This window comes from Zeus faber (assembly GCF_960531495.2).
Source record: "Zeus faber genome assembly, chromosome: 12".
Taxonomy (NCBI): domain Eukaryota; kingdom Metazoa; phylum Chordata; class Actinopteri; order Zeiformes; family Zeidae; genus Zeus; species Zeus faber.
In genome coordinates, this window is record NC_137196.1 from 10103972 (window position 1) to 10121700 (window position 17729).

At 48.8% G+C, this 17729-nt stretch overlaps 1 protein-coding gene across 1 annotated transcript in view; it reads left to right on the forward strand.

Annotated features, from left to right (window-relative positions):
- Positions 1-11372, forward strand: part of LOC307238331 (ephrin type-A receptor 4-A-like) — a gene marked incomplete at its 5' end in the record, with an annotated part of 26098 nt that extends 14726 nt beyond the window's left edge. The window contains 14 exons of the mRNA XM_080011263.1: positions 21-179; positions 1066-1569; positions 4048-4172; positions 4325-4484; positions 4577-4688; positions 5935-5993; positions 6233-6346; positions 6518-6703; positions 6848-6909; positions 8037-8246; positions 8345-8521; positions 9571-9758; positions 9897-10082; positions 11147-11372. Of these exons, the coding sequence (XP_079867389.1) occupies positions 21-179; positions 1066-1569; positions 4048-4172; positions 4325-4484; positions 4577-4688; positions 5935-5993; positions 6233-6346; positions 6518-6703; positions 6848-6909; positions 8037-8246; positions 8345-8521; positions 9571-9758; positions 9897-10082; positions 11147-11264 (2360 nt within the window). The 3' untranslated portion in view covers positions 11265-11372. The remainder of the gene's footprint in view (positions 1-20; positions 180-1065; positions 1570-4047; positions 4173-4324; positions 4485-4576; positions 4689-5934; positions 5994-6232; positions 6347-6517; positions 6704-6847; positions 6910-8036; positions 8247-8344; positions 8522-9570; positions 9759-9896; positions 10083-11146) is intronic.
- Between the last annotated feature and the right edge of the window lie 6357 nt (positions 11373-17729).

Below are 17729 nucleotides of genomic sequence, written 5' to 3' on the forward strand. Positions count from 1 at the left end.
CCTTCTCTCTCTCCCCCCAGCCTGCGCCGCAGGCTTCTACAGGTCCAGGTCCACCGACGGAGGGGGTTGCTCCAAGTGTCCGCCCCTCAGCCACTCCTTCACCGAGGGGGCGTCCGCCTGCGAGTGCTACGCCGGCTACTTCCGCTCCGACGCCGACCCGGCCTCCATGGCCTGCACTCGTAAGGACATACGCCGCGACTATTGCGAACGCCGTGAAGAACTCGCGAATGTGTACAGGGCATTGTTGTTGACGCCCCCCGCCCCCCAAAAAATAGGCTCTTGTTGTTTTCCCAACCTCAGTATCGCCCACAAAACAGAGGAGACACGCAGGGCTCTGAATGCCGCCCTGTTTATTCCTGATCCTGTTAGCAGTTATGACTAAGCCACCATCTACATCCTGTCTGGCTGCGATAACTTGAGACATTGAGCGCTGCCCTCTCTTGTCATTCCTTCATTCCCTCTCTCCCTCGCTCTCTCTCTCTCCCTCTCTCTCTCTCTCTCTCGTGCTCGCTGTCCACCACACACACACACACACACTGTGAATTTCTCAGTAGGCTCTGTGTGATTGACTGAAACCTCGGTCTGTATGTCATAAACTTAATTACGCCTATATACAGCGCATGGTTTTGTCGGCCCTGGGAAAACGAAGAAACTCGTGCGCATGCATATAGAGGCATGACACGCACACGCACACACACACACACACACACACACACACACACACACACACACACAACGGTTTGTCGCAACAAAACGGACCAAAAGAGAACCAAAGTGACCACAGAGGAAAACATCCAGCCTATCAAAACATCAACCCAACAGTATGGTTTTCATTCCGGTGCCAGATGTCTACGCATTTCAACTGGTGGCAGCAGCTCCGTGCCGCTGACCCCACCCCTACCTCAACCCCCCTCCCCATGAGTCTCCCCCAAACCCCCCACCACCACCGACACTTCAGGCATTCTATTTCCGTCGGCCGTGCAATGTTGTAAAATAAACCTTGGGGTTTGTTTGATTCACGTCTCTCTCTCTCTCTCTCTCTCTCGCTCTCTCTGTCTGGTGCAGAACCGCCGTCGGCCCCGCAGCAGCTGATCTCGGCGGTGAACGAGACCTCAGTGGTCCTGGAGTGGACCCCACCGCGGCGGCTGGGGGGGCGGGCCGACACCAGCTACAGCCTGGACTGCCTCATCTGTCCCGCCAGTGGCGGTCGCGCTGCCGGGAGCCAAACCCATCCCAGGAACCGTACGGTGCCCGGGGATCCCGGGATGCAGGCCGACCAGGGCGTGGTGGGGGCAGAAGCCCGTTCCGGAAGGGCCGCGGTACAGAGCCGGCTGGCGGGCCGGCCCGGCGATGTCCCTGAATCCGGGTCTGAACTCTGCCTGCCCTGCGGGCCCCATGTCCTCTTCTCCCCCAGCCAGAACAACCTGAAGACCACCCGGGTGATCGTGAGTGAGCTGAGGGCCCACACATGGTACACCTTCATCATCCACGCCCGCAACGGGGTCTCCGGGGTCGGCGGCGCAGGGGCAGGGCAGAGCGCCTCTGTCACCATCACCACCAACCAAGCCGGTAAGAAGGAGCAAAATAAATGGTCTAAGTCGTAGATCCAGTGGTCTGAGTGTGTGACAGAGGTCATGTCAAGCTTTTTGCTTTTGGTGGGTCAACTCTTTGTGTATGATAAAGCCAAGAAGCAGCTCCTTGTAGCCAACATCTCAAAACCCAGGAAGTGAGACGATTTGGGTGGGATTGGTACTCGTGTGGATTCAGGACATGCGTGCCTGAAAGTGTTGGTGTCTGTGACCAAGGGAAGTCCTTCAGAAACGTCAAGAACTTTATGATGTGTTTCATTTTGAGTGTCGGGGGGTCGGGGGGGAGGGGGGCTTCCTTTTCTTTGCCTGTGTGTGTGTGTTTGCATATGCTCTCCATTAGCTGCGGAGGGTGTTCCTCTTAGGTGCACGGCTACAGCTTAACTGTCGCTGCTTTTCCCCAGTCTTTACAGAGGAATTTAGAGCAGCCAGCACACCTGCTTGGGTTCCACATGCCCCAGGGAACTCCCTTTGCTGTGTGTGCACTAATGTGTGTGTGTGTGTGTGTGTGTGTGTGTGTGTGTGTGTGTGTGTGTGTGTGTGTGTGTGTGTGTGTGTGTGTGTGTGTGTGTGTGTGTGCGCGTGCGCGTGCGTGTGTGTGTGTCAAACTCAACCCGCACACACTTGCCATATGGTCTGATATCCTGACATCGGTCCCTCACAAGGAGACCGATGGCAGAAAAGACAGAGAAGATGAAGCCATGTAAGCGGAGCGAGGGAGTGGAAGACGAAACACGTCCCCGTGGAGTAGGGAGGAATTGATTTTAAGTCAGTTCTCAGGAGTGCCTGAGTCGCTGGGGGTTTGTCATACATGCACCTCCTTTCAACCTGGAGATGCATTTTGATGATAAATAGTCCATAGATAAAAAAACAAAACGTCACGGTAAAAAATGTTGGCGTCATACAACAACACTGGTTCTAAAGGACGGGATCGCTATTTCTCAGCTCAGGCCTGATCGACATGTGGGTTCCTATCATAACATCGTACGGCGCCTTAGTTTTGAGTAACGTACCAGTCTTCTTAAAGTGGACCTATTATGCTCCTTTTCCCCACGTTAAGATATTATGGTCTCCGAGGTCCGCAAAACATGTTTTTTTGCCGAAAATACCACACAGAGATGATGCATTCAAGCCATTCTAACATGCCTCCAATCCACCCTGTCTGAAAACGGGCTGTGGGGGTTCTGTGAACAAATGGTGTTTGAGCGTGGATTCCGGGTTTTTGTTGTATTTACTCGGTAACTTTCGCTGATTTCACCCTAGCACTTCACCGAAATCTGGTTCTGAACAAATTTGAGGCGAGAAATCAGCAATCCAGTTGCTGTATGTTCACTCATATCAGATCTACAAGGCCTCATTTAAAAGAAATTTGTTCCGACTTTCACGGAGCTGGGAGCACCACGGGATACGACGGGGCTTGGGGCTTTTTTGTTTCATTCTATTATGTAAACGTCAGAAAATAAAATTAAATAAATAAATGCATCTACGGTTTTGCTTGGAGAAACGCGGAGCGGATCGCGCGCCGCAGCCTACAGTACACTCAGCCTAACGTGGACACACACACACACACACACACACACACACACACACACACACAGAAAGAAACACAGCAAATACTTACATTTCCCTCATCTGCAGTTTTGTCACAGACAGTTGGTATGAATTCCTCTTTCTTTTAAAAGATTTGTGCTGGTCTCTACAGCCAACAGAGTACTTCCAATACTTGGCTCTTAACGTCGATGCCAGAGGGTCCGGTCACGCTCAGGCCCTGGGTGGAGTTACTCAGATGGAGGGCGGTTCTAATTTGAATGTGTCTCAATGCTACGTAGTACTGAGACCCAAAGCGGAATGGCTCATTTAAGGACATGTTTTCGGAAACAGACAGCTCACAAAAAACTGACCACGTGTTGTTTCACAGTTGTGCACAAGCACGGAAAAAGTGAGTTTTGCATTATAGGTCCCCTTTAAATGCAGTCCAATGCGGCAAACGTTAAAAACGTTACGAGCCCTTTAAAACCTCAAACTAGCATTACTGTCCCAATTATCTATAATACCTTTTCAGCAATATTACTTTTTATTTAAAACTGCTACAGTATTTGCAATGACCGCAGTACTTCCATAGTGTAACGCTGGCTACAGCAGGTTATCAATAGGAAGCGGCACAACTTCCAATTTCTTGTTTCTTACGCGGACGTAGCCAAAAGAGATGATTTGCAGTAGTGCAAAAGAGTCAGTAAAACCCTGAAAAACCTGAGTAAATTCATTCTATCATATAGACTATGTTGACTATATTGTGAGCTTCCCGCTTTCTTGTCCCGCTTTTTGTTTTTTTAATTTTGTGTTTAAGGCTTGAAACGTTGAAAGGCTGTGACAGAGCAATACCTTTCTCGATAGTAAAGCCTTGAGGATTTCCTTTTTTCTTCCATTGATCTCCACCGTCTCCTCTCTCCCCCCGTCTCAGCTCCGTCTCCGGTCACGTTTGTTCACGCCACGGATGTCACCCGGCACAGCTTGTCGTTGTCGTGGAAACAACCGGATCGACCCAACGGGGTGATCCTGGAGTACGAGGTCAAGTTCTATGAAAAGGTGAGCCGTGCCGGAGTCAATGCGTTTCCATCTGCCTCCGCCCGGAACGCCGGTAGCTCGTCTCGTCTCGTGAGACTGATTTGTATTGCGGCGACATCGAGGACGGGACGGGCTTTACCGTCTCCAGGACTGACTTTCTCCTGTCTACTCAGGATCAGAAAGAGAGGTCCTACCGCATTATGAAGACCTTGTCGCAGAGCGCCAATGTCGCCGGGCTCAACGCCCTGACCGTGTACGTGTTCCACGTGCGGGCACGGACGGCCGCCGGGTACGGAGAGTTCAGCGTCCCCTTCGAGTTCTCCACCAACTCGGGTATAACACCCGGATTTGCCATTCGGCCATGACGTACATACAACGGCAGGTCGCTTTCAACTGGTGGCTGATGGAGAACCTCCCTCTTTCAGATCCCTTCCCTCTGATTGGAGAAGGAGCCAACTCTGCGCTGCTTTTCCTGTCCGTCAGCGGCGTGGCGGTTCTGCTGCTGATCACGGCGGCGGTTTTTATCATTAGCCGCAGGTACACACACACATACATACACACACTGAACTACACATGAAAAGTCTTGTCAACATGCAAAGGACAACTATGTAACTCATTACATTAAGGAATGCTGTCCAAATATGTGCAAACAAGGAGCTCCTATCGTCACCTACTGTATTACCTTCAATTGAGATGCTTTCACACAAACAAACACACACACACACAAACACACACACACACACACACACTCACACAGATAGACAATTCCTGTGCTATTATCACTCTAAGTGATGCATCTGTGCTACCTTGGGCTTTTAAGGGGATTAGTGTGGAGACAGTGGTAATCCTTTTGTCCCCGGCTTGTCATTACTGTCTTTTCCAAACCCGCTTGCATGTCAACTTCCGCTCCACACCCACCCACACACACCCACACATCCACACGCACACCCGCCTATTCTCACATCCACCTGCTTGCCCACAAAAGGTGTTTTCAACAGTTTCTTTGTTTAATGGAAAACACCTTTAATCTCTGGTCACCTGAGGCACTGCCCCTCCTCCCTCTCTGCCTCCGTGGCTTTCATCTGTTTTTCTCGCAGGCTTGTTCCACGGGCCCGTCGCTCTCTGTTCTCTTCTCCTTCCTTTTTTTCTATAGCGGCAACTGCTGTTATTTGAATACTGGAGCAATAATAATAACGAATACAAAGAGCGAAAGACAACAATGCAACGCATATGGCCTTTCATCTTTTCTTGCGTGCGGATATGCTGGAAAAAACCACAATGACAAATAAAGGGCTACATAGGCGCAGTGTGCGCAGTGCACACCGCATCTTTTGTGAAGGGCCCATGCGGGCTCCTATGTGAAGGGTCCATGCGGGGTCCTACAGTATTTGAAGGGCCCATGCAGGGTCCTATGTGAAGGGCCCATGCGCTGCACATATGTCTTCACGCAATCATATTTTATTTTAATGACAAGGAATATGCATGATCATGTCTTGTTGGTAATATTTATTGGCCATTGGTCATTTCCTTCCAAGGTCCCGATAAACCCGTAAGGACAGGTTATAGAGCTTGGGAATTCAAACACCGCTAAAATCAGTTTCTTCTCCATATTGCACAGATACTTCCTGTTTGCTTCACCTCTTGTTTCTATTGGCCCAGCGGGGCTTACGCCACAGCAATCCCAGCAATATCTACAGTAGTCTCATATTCACAGTATTGATATCAGCACAATATATACTGTCTTCTTCTTTGTCTTTACGTTATCTCTGTTGTCTCTGCACAGGAGGAGTAAGTACAGCAAATCCAAGCAGGAGTCAGAGGAAGAGAAACATCTCAACCCAGGTAGGCTAGGTGGACACACAGTGGACGGATGCACGCAGCCGTAGCCACAGCTCGGAGGCATTTCCGAACTTCCACCCACTCTCCCACCGTGCCCACCCACGCAAACACCTTTTTGCATGTTCATCCATTAGCACGGACACCTTTGATCCATCCGCAGCTGTTCCGCCTCTCATAACAAGATGCTTCCGCTCCCCTCCACTCTCTCCCTTTTCGCTCCGACTCCCTCCTCTCCGTTACAGGAGTCAAGATCTACGTGGACCCGTTCACCTACGAGGACCCCGATCGGGCCATCCACGAGTTCGCCAAGGAGATCGACGTTAGTAACATACACATCGAGAGGGTGATCGGCATGGGTAAGGCTTGGAAACACATAAACACACATTCACTCACTCAAGACATGATCAGCAATAAAGCGCATATTACTGTTTCTTATTGTGTTAATGTGTGTGTGTGTGTGTGTGTGTGTGTGTGTGTGTGTGTGTGTGTGTGTGTGTGTGTGTGTGTGTGTGTGTGTGTGTACGTAGGTGAGTTTGGGGAGGTGTGCAGTGGTCGGCTGCGCGTCCAGGGAAAGAGGGAGATCTACGTGGCCATCAAGAGCCTGAAGGCGGGCTACTCCGACAAGCAGAGGCGGGACTTCCTGTCCGAGGCCTCCATCATGGGACAGTTCGACCACCCCAACATCATCCGCCTGGAAGGGGTCGTCACCAGATGTGAGTCGCTGACTGAACCTACAGATTGATATTATTTCTTAAATGTGTTAGAACTATGAGCAAAGGACAAACAAAAATTTCCTTTTAGCATTACACGATAAAATGTTCTTCACAATGTCTTTGTTTAAAAACAATTTTTTTTAGGTAAGCCGTTAATGATCATCACAGAATACATGGAAAATGGATCGCTGGATGCCTTTTTGAGGGTTTGTGAATTTATTTTTTCAGCCAAACATTATCCCATCTTCACTTAGTATTTTTCCTCAATGCACCAACTGAATCACTGGACAGAAGAAGTCTCCTTACATAACCAACCTGAACGTGTCTGTGAGTGTACAAGTTATCACTCGCATGGCTGTTCAGCCTGTTTGCTCGAGTTAAGCCTATATAATCCCTCACCATAATGAGTTAGTCAAGTCAAGTTTATTTCAATAGCCTTTAATCACAGTACCGTCTCAAAGGGCTTCACAAGCTTCAGATTTCAAATAGAAATCAACAGCATCCCCTGGTCTGTACCCCATCCATGCAAGGAAAAAACCCCAGAAACAAAAACTTTTGAAAAAAAAAAAAAAGAAGAAACCTTGAGAAGGGGCCACAGAAGGAGGAATCCACCTCCCAGGGTGATCAGGCTGCAGTGAATGCCGAATGGGCAACTACAATAATATAATAGGACAGATCATAAGTTAATGTACTTCTATACTATGCAATGTTAAAGCTAGACAGTTCGAGAGTCTATTTTGCTGGTGCATAGTGCTGCAGGTAGACGCCTCCAGAAGGGGTCATCATCAGGTCCGAACCGGCTAGGTCGGAGTGGTGGTTAGGGTGGTCGCTGCTGGTGTGCCCTGGCTGCATGTCCAGAGCAGAGCAGCATCCTCCACATCTGGATGGGGTCAGGACCAATCTCCCCTTGGCTCCATGACCACAGCACATTAACAGCCTCCATACGCTCGCAGCAGACTGAACCCCTCTTTCATACCAGAACAAGGGAGGAGGGTTAATATCAGTGGGTTAATATCCAAACATCATGAACCAGTGCTCAGGGGTGAAGGCAAGGTGAGAGGCAAGCTAACAGGATGGCAATAGTTAACCAAATGCAACTATAAAAATGTCAAGTCTGTATTTACACATACCTACAGAAGTAGTAGCTCTGATTTCCCAGGTCGGGTGTTCCAGAGTACTGGGGCCCGGAGTAAGAATGCTCGTGAGCCTGAAGACTTCTTTTTCACTCTGGGTATCGCTAAAAGACCAGCATGTTGTGAGCGTAAGGCTGGAGGTGAACCAGGAGCCAGTGCAAGGTGGCCAGTATGAGAGTTTTTATTTTCTCTCTTCCCAGAAACACGATGGCCAGTTCACAGTGATCCAGCTGGTGGGGATGCTGCGCGGCATCGCCTCGGGTATGAAGTACCTGTCGGACATGAGCTACGTCCACCGCGACCTGGCCGCTCGCAACATCCTGGTCAACAGCAACCTGGTGTGTAAGGTGTCCGACTTCGGCCTGAGCAGAGTTCTGGAGGACGACCCGGAGGCCGCCTACACCACACGGGTAAGTCACACATAGTTTATGTTTGAGCTGGCAATCACAATCATGCAATGGAATAATGATTGTCCGGTGAACAAATACAAATAATGACGCTCTTGCAGGAAATGACCGGTACATACCTTTCTCCCGGGGGAAAGATCCCCATCAGATGGACGGCTCCAGAGGCCATCACTTACAGGAAGTTCACCTCGGCCAGCGACGTGTGGAGCTACGGCATCGTCATGTGGGAGGTGGTTTCCTACGGAGAGAGGCCCTACTGGGACATGAATAACCAGGATGTAAGTGGAGTTCATCCAAATGAAACCAGTGGTGTACTGTACCAGTATAACACAGACCAATGGCGTTCAAACCAGCCAAACCAAACCAGCCATGCTGAAGCTGAAAGATTGTATTAGTACGTAAATTGAAATCAGTGTACCAATATAAATAGCTAACCCCATGAATCTCACAATCTGTGGACAAAAATGTGTTGATTTCCTGCCTTGCACATGCAGACAACATAGCAATTTCTTCTCCACGTAAACTTTTAGAAGACTTGACTTTTGAATGTTGTGTAGGCTGGATCCCACCTGCTTTTCCCCTCTCAAGGTCTCCTCCTTTCGCCAATGGGCTTTTGGGAGTCTTTCCATGCCTGTCTGAAATCTCAGGGTTCTGCGGATAATCAAACACTCCTTTGAATGTGGGGCCTGTGAGGCCGTTTGAAGCCAGACCGCGGGGTCGCGGTCACATCAGTAATTGGCAGCACACGATTCTGGCATGTGTCACTGAAAAGTACATAGTACACGTTCCAAAGGTATATTGTTAGTTGGCAAGCTAGCTACCATGCCAACCATGAACACAATTAATGAAGGGGAAAATAATCACACCATCAACTCCTGCCTCAACACCTCACTGCAAACCATGCAGTGTCTTTTCTGTGCAGCATTGGATAAAGTACAAGAATTGGATAAACAACTATGATTTCATACCTTCCTCTATTCCGCAAATGGACCTTCTTCAATGGTGTTTATAAGTTAACTAAAGTTTAACTTAAAACACAAATGGAAGCTCCTGGAAATGAGTTAACCAATCACGACAATGGTATTGAAATGAATGAAATGCAGAGCAAAATATCACCGTCACAAATGCTGGTCTTACCAGGGTAAACCAGTTGTTCAGAATATTGGTTCGGAAGGGGAACAGTCTTTCCCCTGCTTCCACACCAATGAAAGTTATGTTTATTCATTGTGTGCAGATTTGCTGCGGACCAACCTATTCATTCGAAAACAACAAAAGCAAGCAAGCCTGAATGCATCCACATTATAATCACCCTTTCTCCCCCTCGCAGGTGATCAAAGCCATAGACGAGGGCTATCGCCTGCCCGCTCCCATGGACTGTCCTGTGGTGCTGCACCAGCTCATGCTGGACTGCTGGGAGCGAGAGAGAGCAGAGAGACCCACCTTCGGCCAGATCCTCAACATGCTGGACAAACTCATCCGGAACCCCGGCACCCTGCGCCGGACGGGAGGCGACAGGTGCTGCTCGAGACGCATGAATATGATCACACACATTCCGAACAGGACATGAAAGGCAACGAAACAACAGACTGATGAATTACCATATTCCTAACATCCTGTCTTTCTCCCTCTTTGCTCTCAAACTGACACATCCAGACCTGCGCCCACGGTGCTGGAGCCGGGGGTGGACTCAGAGATGTGTGTCTCGGTTTTACCTGAGGCGCTGGTGCCAGAATGGTCGGTGTGCGAATGGCTCCGGGCGATAGGGATGGAGAGGTACCGAGACGCCTTGGCAGCGGCGGGGTACGCCAGCTTCAACAGCCTACTGGCCCTGACGCATCAGTGAGTTCTCTCTCATCCCACTGGGAGCAGAGCTATTCTGAGAACAACTGCTTTGCAAACCCAATGATCTACAGTGTCGATACTCCGAAGCAGCGGTTCTCAATGTGGGGTTCGAGGACGCCTCAGGGGTCCGTGCAAGGGGTTCCAGGGGGTCCCCAGTAAAAGGACTCATAGTTCAACTTCTCCATTATTTTGTTTACAACATGATGACTGTTTTCATCGTAGTTTCACTCTTATCTCTGTAATTATTGAGTCGACAGTAGGGGTGTCACAATTCTCGAAATCCACAATTCAGTTTGACTTCACATTTTTGAGGTCACGATTTGATTCGATTTTTGATTTAAACATTTTTTTTTTTTCAGCACCGACGGCTATGCCATTGTAAGACTATCGAGTCTCGATTTACTATAACAATTCTAAATACTGACAAAAATATGAGAATAGTTAAGCAACCTTAACAGTTGAGAGCTGTATCAAAACTAGACTCTAGAATAATAAACAATAAGTTATTACACTTCTTTTAAGTTACTCACCAAAATTAAACCAACTATTTTTGCCAGAGGTGAACACTGGCACAATATTAACCCAGAAAAACACGGGGAGAATCGCAAAGCTGTTTGCCTCATCTCATTGATTTTCCATTGCGAATGGCAATCGTAACACCCCTAACAGACAGGTATCAAATGTGGACTAAATCATATCCAACAATACAAATCTTGTCAGAGGGGTCCCAGAGACAAAATCTTAGCAAGTGGGGGCCTAATCGAGGGCTCTCGATTTGAGAAAGTTTGAGAATCACCGCTCTGAAACATTGAAATGCCAAGAATAATTAAAATTGACTGCGGAGCGTGTTCTCTTGATACAAATTGAATACAGAGTGTTAATTGTATGGTTCTTCCAAATGTCAGGGCAATGGAAATTTGAAATACCGCACTTAAAATTAAAGATCCGGCGCTCTGTTTCTCTAAACCTTTGACACCAGCCTCTGTTGAAAATTGCCGCTCGCTTGAACTTGAAGCGTTGTCATTTTTAATCCTTTCTAATCTTTCTTTCCACGTTCACAGGGAGATGGACAGGATCGGAGTCGTCACGCTGTCGCACCAGGACATAATTCTTGCCGGCGTGCAGCACGAGCTGCTCTCCCAAATGCAGCACATAGAGGGCAGGATGGTGCCCGTGTGAGCTGGCCGGCCGGCAAACCTCGGCGGAGGAATTTGATTTACCTCATCCATGCACTTTAGAGGGGATTTTTTTTAAATAAAGTGGAAGACGCAGTGACTGGACGACGAACGAAATAAGGGACAATTAAGCAGAGGGAGATAAATGGCACTTTTTGTAAAACCTTGACCCTGTGGAGTTCTTTTGTACGAGCTTAATTGGGGGGGATGTAGACTCCAGATTGAATAAGCTGCTGAAAGCTTGGACAGATGCCTCAATCCCCCCTGATTTCCTTTCTCTCGCCCACTGTTTTATGAATATTTTCAGTTATTTTTTATTTATTCGTCATGTTTTTGATGGCTGACATGCATAGAGAGAATGGCTTCCAACTTTTTTTTCTTTGGCTGCTTTTGGGCTTCACTTGAACATCAACGGTTGATCTGCTCATTTCTATGTATGTTTCGTGTGTGTGTGTGTGTGTGTGTGTGTGTGTGTGTGTGTGTGTGTGTGTGTGTGTGTGTGTGTGTGTGTGTGTGTGTGTGTGTGTGTGTGTGTGTGTGTGTGGTGTGCAGAAGGTGCATGCACACGAATGGCTACTCCCTTGTGTCATTAGCGCTCTTTGAATATTTTGAATATGCAAAGTTAGTTGGGGGGCAGGGGGGGGGCAGACAGAATGTATCATTCCAAGCTCTTACTAGTTTTGTTCTGGAAAGTAAAACATACTAACAAATGGTTCCGCTTAACTTTTTAAATAGTGTAAATTGTTCTTCTACATTAACTGCTATTTGTTGATTCGGCGATTCAAGTAGAAGGTCGTCCGTCTGTGTTTTATTGTCTGTTCTACGATGTAAAGATTTAGGTATGTTTTGTTTATTTATGCTCTTTTTTTATGTAGTTTGTAAATTTTAAAATAGAAAATACACTGAGGAGAAGTTGTAATGGTTGCCATATTGCATTGCAATAAATGCCAAAATTTAGCCATAACCATTGGTCGATTGAGTTCCTCCGTGCATGGATGAAAAAGGGAAAGTGTGTCTGACTATGGAGTTTCTCTATTCTGTCAGGTTTTTTTATTTTTATTATTTATTCAGTTTTGTCAGAGGTGAATTGGACAGAGCTGAGCTGGCACTGGGAACTTGTCTAATCAGCAAACATCTGTCTCCAGCTACATTACCACACATGCAGCCGCAACACACACACACACACACGTCGCACACACAGGAGCTGATTGGAGGAAGCCTTTGATACATAAAGGGAGGAGACAACATGATTTGGATTCTGGCAAAAATGTCAATGTTTTCCTAGCCTAATGAGGGCTTTATTAGGCGCACGCACACACACACACGCTTTCACACACACACACACACACACACACACACACGCACTCTGCAACACCCTGCTGCTCGCCCACTACTTTCACATCACAGGCAGGCAAAAAGCTGATGGTGGGTAATGAGGCGTATCTCTCTGAGTAAGACTGAAAGAAGAGAAGGAGAGAGAGGGAGAGAGAGAGATTGAGGGAAGTCGAAACTTGGCCGTTATCGGGGCAATGACATACCGCAGCATCTGTGGCATAATGAGGGGCATTTAATGGCAGAGGCTCGGACACCACATTAAGCAGTTAACAGTATTTGTCATCACTCCAGGATGCTCAGAAGCAGTAGAACCTGGTTTAACTCTGTTTGTAGAACCGTGGATGTAGGCTGGTATGGTAGGCCCTTCCATGGTAGATCTTCCAAGGTTGACCCTCCATGGAAGGTCTTCCATGGGAGACCTTCCATAGTAGACCTACCATGGTAGATCTTCCATGGTAGACCTTCCATGGTAGATCTTCCATGGTAGACCTTCCATGGTAGATCTTCCATGGTAGACTTAACACGGTAGACCTTCCATGGTAGACCTTCCATGGTAGACCATACAAGGTAGATCTTCCGTGGTAGACCATACACGGTACTGTAGATCTTCCATGGGAGACCTTACATAGTAGACCTTCCATGGTAGATCTTCCAAGGTAGACCTTCCATGGTAGATCTTCCATTGTAGACCATACACGGTACTGTAGAGCTTCCCTGATAAACCTTCCATGATAGAGCTTCCATGGTAGACCTTCCATTGTAGATCTTTCATGGTAGACCTTCCATGGTTGACCCCTTTATGGTAGATCGTCCATGGTAGACCATACACGGAAGTGTAGATCTTCCGTGGTGGACCTTCCATGGTAGATCTTCCATAGTAGACCTTCCATGGTCGAGTTTCCATGGGATTATGTTTTTTTCATGAAATCAACTCTTTGTCTCTCTCACACTAGTCTGCAAGGTGATAGGGAAGCAGAGATAACCAATTGTCGCAGTATTTTGTGGATTCTTTTGAAAAGTTAATCTTGTATCTGTATGTGGGATCACACCGCTCCTTCCTTTATCTCTTCCAATGGCCAACCGGTAGCAGTTTTTGTTTTTACATTCCTAGATCTCTGTTCATAGAGGTGGGATTACATCAAGAAAAAAATTATGCCACCAACACAGAGCACTTCATCGGTAGGCGTCTGGAACACATGACAAGAAGCGAAAAAGAGGGAAAAAAGAAATTCCGACACAGTTTGGTTTCTGAATTTCCCGTGGACTTATGCTACACTGAGCAGCAGTAGTTTTAACCCTAAAAGACACCTTTGTTCGACTGACGAGTGGGAGCCCAAATTGAACTTTTCTCTTGTCCTCGGCAGCTCAGTGGGAGGTGATTGTGTGTTTTTGTCCCCCAGATTAGGCTGCTCATAGAGATGGCTAATCCTGCCAGACTCTTCCATGTGGGAGTGGCAGCGGGGCGTCTTTGCTGCGCGCCCAGCCGTACCCTAATGGGTGTGAGATTGGGGCTTGCACGAGCACGTTCCCCTCACACATACACACACGCGCACGCGCACACACACACACACACACACACACACACACACACACACACACACACACACACAAACACTCGCAACGTGACGCACGACACTAACTTCTAAATTTGCCGCAGGATTTGAGGCATCACCTCAATGACTGACATAACGCCGCAGGCATTCCCACGCTAACCCTGACAAGTGGTTTTGTGGAGCGCGGCAGTTCACATGTACATAAGTGAGTTGTCCAATTTTTGGATTACCATAGCTCTGTATAAGAGAAGATAGACTGTGAGGACAGCAGAAGACAGAAGGGAGCACTAACCAGACCCCCCCCCCCCCCACACACACACACATACACACACACACCACCACCACCACCACCCTTCCCTTCTCCATAGCAGCAGCTGCCCGGGACGGCAGGCCATGTCCTGCTCATTACGCTGGCCAGTCACTCGTGTCGTGGCTCCCTCTCCCCCGCTGCTGCCGTCACTGCTGGACAGGTAGCATCTGACACACATTACCCTGCAATTAATGACTTTTACTACACCCATGATGGGGTAAAACAGTTGGGATATATACAAAAAAAAAAGACCACACTCCTAGGTGCATGTAGAATGTTTGTCAGTCCTCTGAGCGTCTCGCAAAATCCAGGCTCCTTAAACTTCACACTATTGAAATTCAAAGCCTTGTCTACTGAGAAAGGCAAGTTGTGCGGTAGGGCACTCTTAAAGGCATGAGTTACCCCCATCGAAGACTAACACGGACACCGTTATTTATAGCAACTGAGTGCAAAACTGGGAACCTTAAAACCTCCACCCAATCTACGAAGAAGATCGCTCGGCAGAAGCCCATTTGTGGACAATCTCTCAAAGCCCTCAAAGAGCGACTCCATTTAAATTGCTGCGCTTACCTACCTGCTGTGGCTGGGAAGCTGCTACCGCAGCGCTTTACGGCCACCCCCACCTGCACACATCTGCTTTGATGCAGTCTTTGTTGTGCAGGTGCGCGTGGGTATCGGGGAGCGACATGAAAGCGGATCCATCGCCGACCACGCAAAGTCACGCCGTCATGTAAATTCATCGCTGAAAGCTTTTGATTATCGCGAGCTCGTCCTCATTGAAATGCGACGGGTTCTCGGCTCCAGATTTTCCCCTCGTTCTTGTTTGATCGTATTCGGATTTCGGACAAAAAGGACTGGGATGGGGGTTCGCGGGAGAACGGGGGGAGGAACGGGGGAAGGCGCTGACGGCAGGCCACGGTGGTGGTTGCGCGGACCTCCAACATCTGCCCGTAATCCCGAGGGGAATACCGCTGTGATTAACATTAATCCTGCTTGTCTGCAGGCAAACAGAGCAGATACCATCACATGCCCTGAAGACCAAGCAGCGGGCTCGTCCATTCCATTCTCTTGTCCCCGCATTCAGGGTAGATTTGAGCATTATTATGGTCTGAGGTCAGGCTGGAGCGGGTCAGCACCGTAATACAATAGTCGCAGTTAGTGGATAGCCATTAGCACACCCTTCTGTGGACCGCTCCCCAACCTCCACAGTGGCAAGGCGACGACGAGGACAAGAAAGAAAAGCGTCTGCACATTCTTTAATCATTTGACACTTTCAGAAAAAAAACCAGAAAAAAAAAAAGCTTCCAACTGTTCTTACTACCTCCCCAACCTTTGACTTCTTGCCAGACAGCTCAGCTGTTTCGTGGCCAACGCCGGCTTACAGCAGAGAAAGGCTTTAGCCGGCGCTCGATGCCTCCTCCGTCCGATCGCCCTTGATGCCGAGCGCCCTCGGCGCTGAGTCACTGTACGTGTAAACCAAATGTCCTGCTGCGAAACGGAGCCGCCGAAACGACGCTGGTGAAGTCGACTTGGTGCGTAAAAGAAAAAAAAACAAAAAAAAAAAACAAACCCAGAGTCGTTTAAGGACACCGTAAATTGACAAGACAACGTAACGTTTGAATCAAAGCGGCCTTTCTTCATTGAGTTTGTCAAGTGATGTCAGCCGTATTTGCCAAGCACATTTCATCCCACAGCATCACGAAGATCTTTGTGTTGAAAAGTACGATATCAAGAAGAGGTGGGTGCGCTGTTTTCGGTGGACTGTACGGTACATTTCAACGCCTGGCAGGTGGGAATACTACAGATGTGAGAGAGGTCAAGACGCCATCCAGGTCCCACGCAACCGCTCCACGCTCAACGTGGGGACCTCTTCGGTTTCCCCCCCCCCCCCCACGTCTAAAGCTCACGTCAGCCCCCCGGTGATGAAGAGCTTGGAAGTTGGAGGGGGAAGAAAAGGGCGCCGGCGGCCTGACTAAAAGGGGAGTTTTGTCCTTCACCGCCCCTCCCGCCTCCCCCCTCCTCTCGGCTTCCATCTCATTAAGGGTCGGATGGATGATCAATAAGGCGGGAGCTGGAGAGAAAGGGATTAGGATTAGAAATCGATGGCTTTGTTTTCTCTGCGGGCGGCCCAAAGATAAACGCCGCCTTAAGACACTGACAACACACACCGCCCCCCCCCCGGGCACCGTTCCGCCCAGGGAGGAGAGAGGAGGAGGAGGAGGAGGAGGAGGAGGAGGAAGGGGGTCCAAACCTCCCAACCTCCATCACTAGATTGTGACTCCCATTTGACGCGCTTCAAACTAAATTAGTTTCCCGAGAAATCTATAAGATGATTTTCTCTCCAACGCGCCATTGTTTTTTCGGGGAAAGCGCTCGCCGCGTTCGAGGATTGATCGCGGGCGGTTATTTTTAGGGACGGTCCGAGAATAGAGCGGGGTGAGGAGCCGAGGTGAGATGAAATCCTTTACTCCAAAAGGGAAGGCGCCAGAGCCCACTTAATACTTGAGTGGGCTGCGAAGAGAAAAACGGCAATGCATTCTGGGTAGGTGAGGCCTCACCTCCCACACACACGCGCGCGCACGCACACACACACCGATTCAACAAAACACCCCCCCTTTGATCCATCTCCATCTCTCTCCATCTCACTGATGCACACACACACACACACACACACACACACACGCACACACACTCCACGACCTCTCCCTGTTTGTTGTTGCTTTCTCCCCCTTTCCCCTCTCGCTTTTGAAAGAACAAAGCCATTTGTTTGTGCTTCCCGCAGATGAAAGCTCCGCTTTGCGACGGTCCATTTCACCCCAGGTAGAGACGCCGGCGCACCATCGCATTTCCTCAAGTCCGGTGTCTGAAAATCCTTTCAAAGAGAAAGGGAGAGAGCGAGGGAGAGAGAGAGAGAGAGGGATCATCCTCCTCGACCCCGATCCCTCCTGCTTTATGGTCCTTTTACACAAACCAGAAAATGTATTTTTTTTTTTTCCCTTTGGTTATATTATTCAGTTATTCATGATTTCCCTTCGCTAATTTGTTTGTAGCGAGGATGCCCACAGCCGTCCACAGGACAGGATGCAGGCTGGGTGAGGGGAATGGTAAGGGGTGAGGAGTGGGGGGATTCGGGAGACAATTTCACTCTGGGACGAGCGGCCGGGCGGCCACTGATCCCTGTCCATCGCACATTCCATCACGGCCCGACATGGCTGAGTTGCCACCACCCGGCCTCCATCGAATGGACGCGTCTCCCGCACTTACAGTTGAA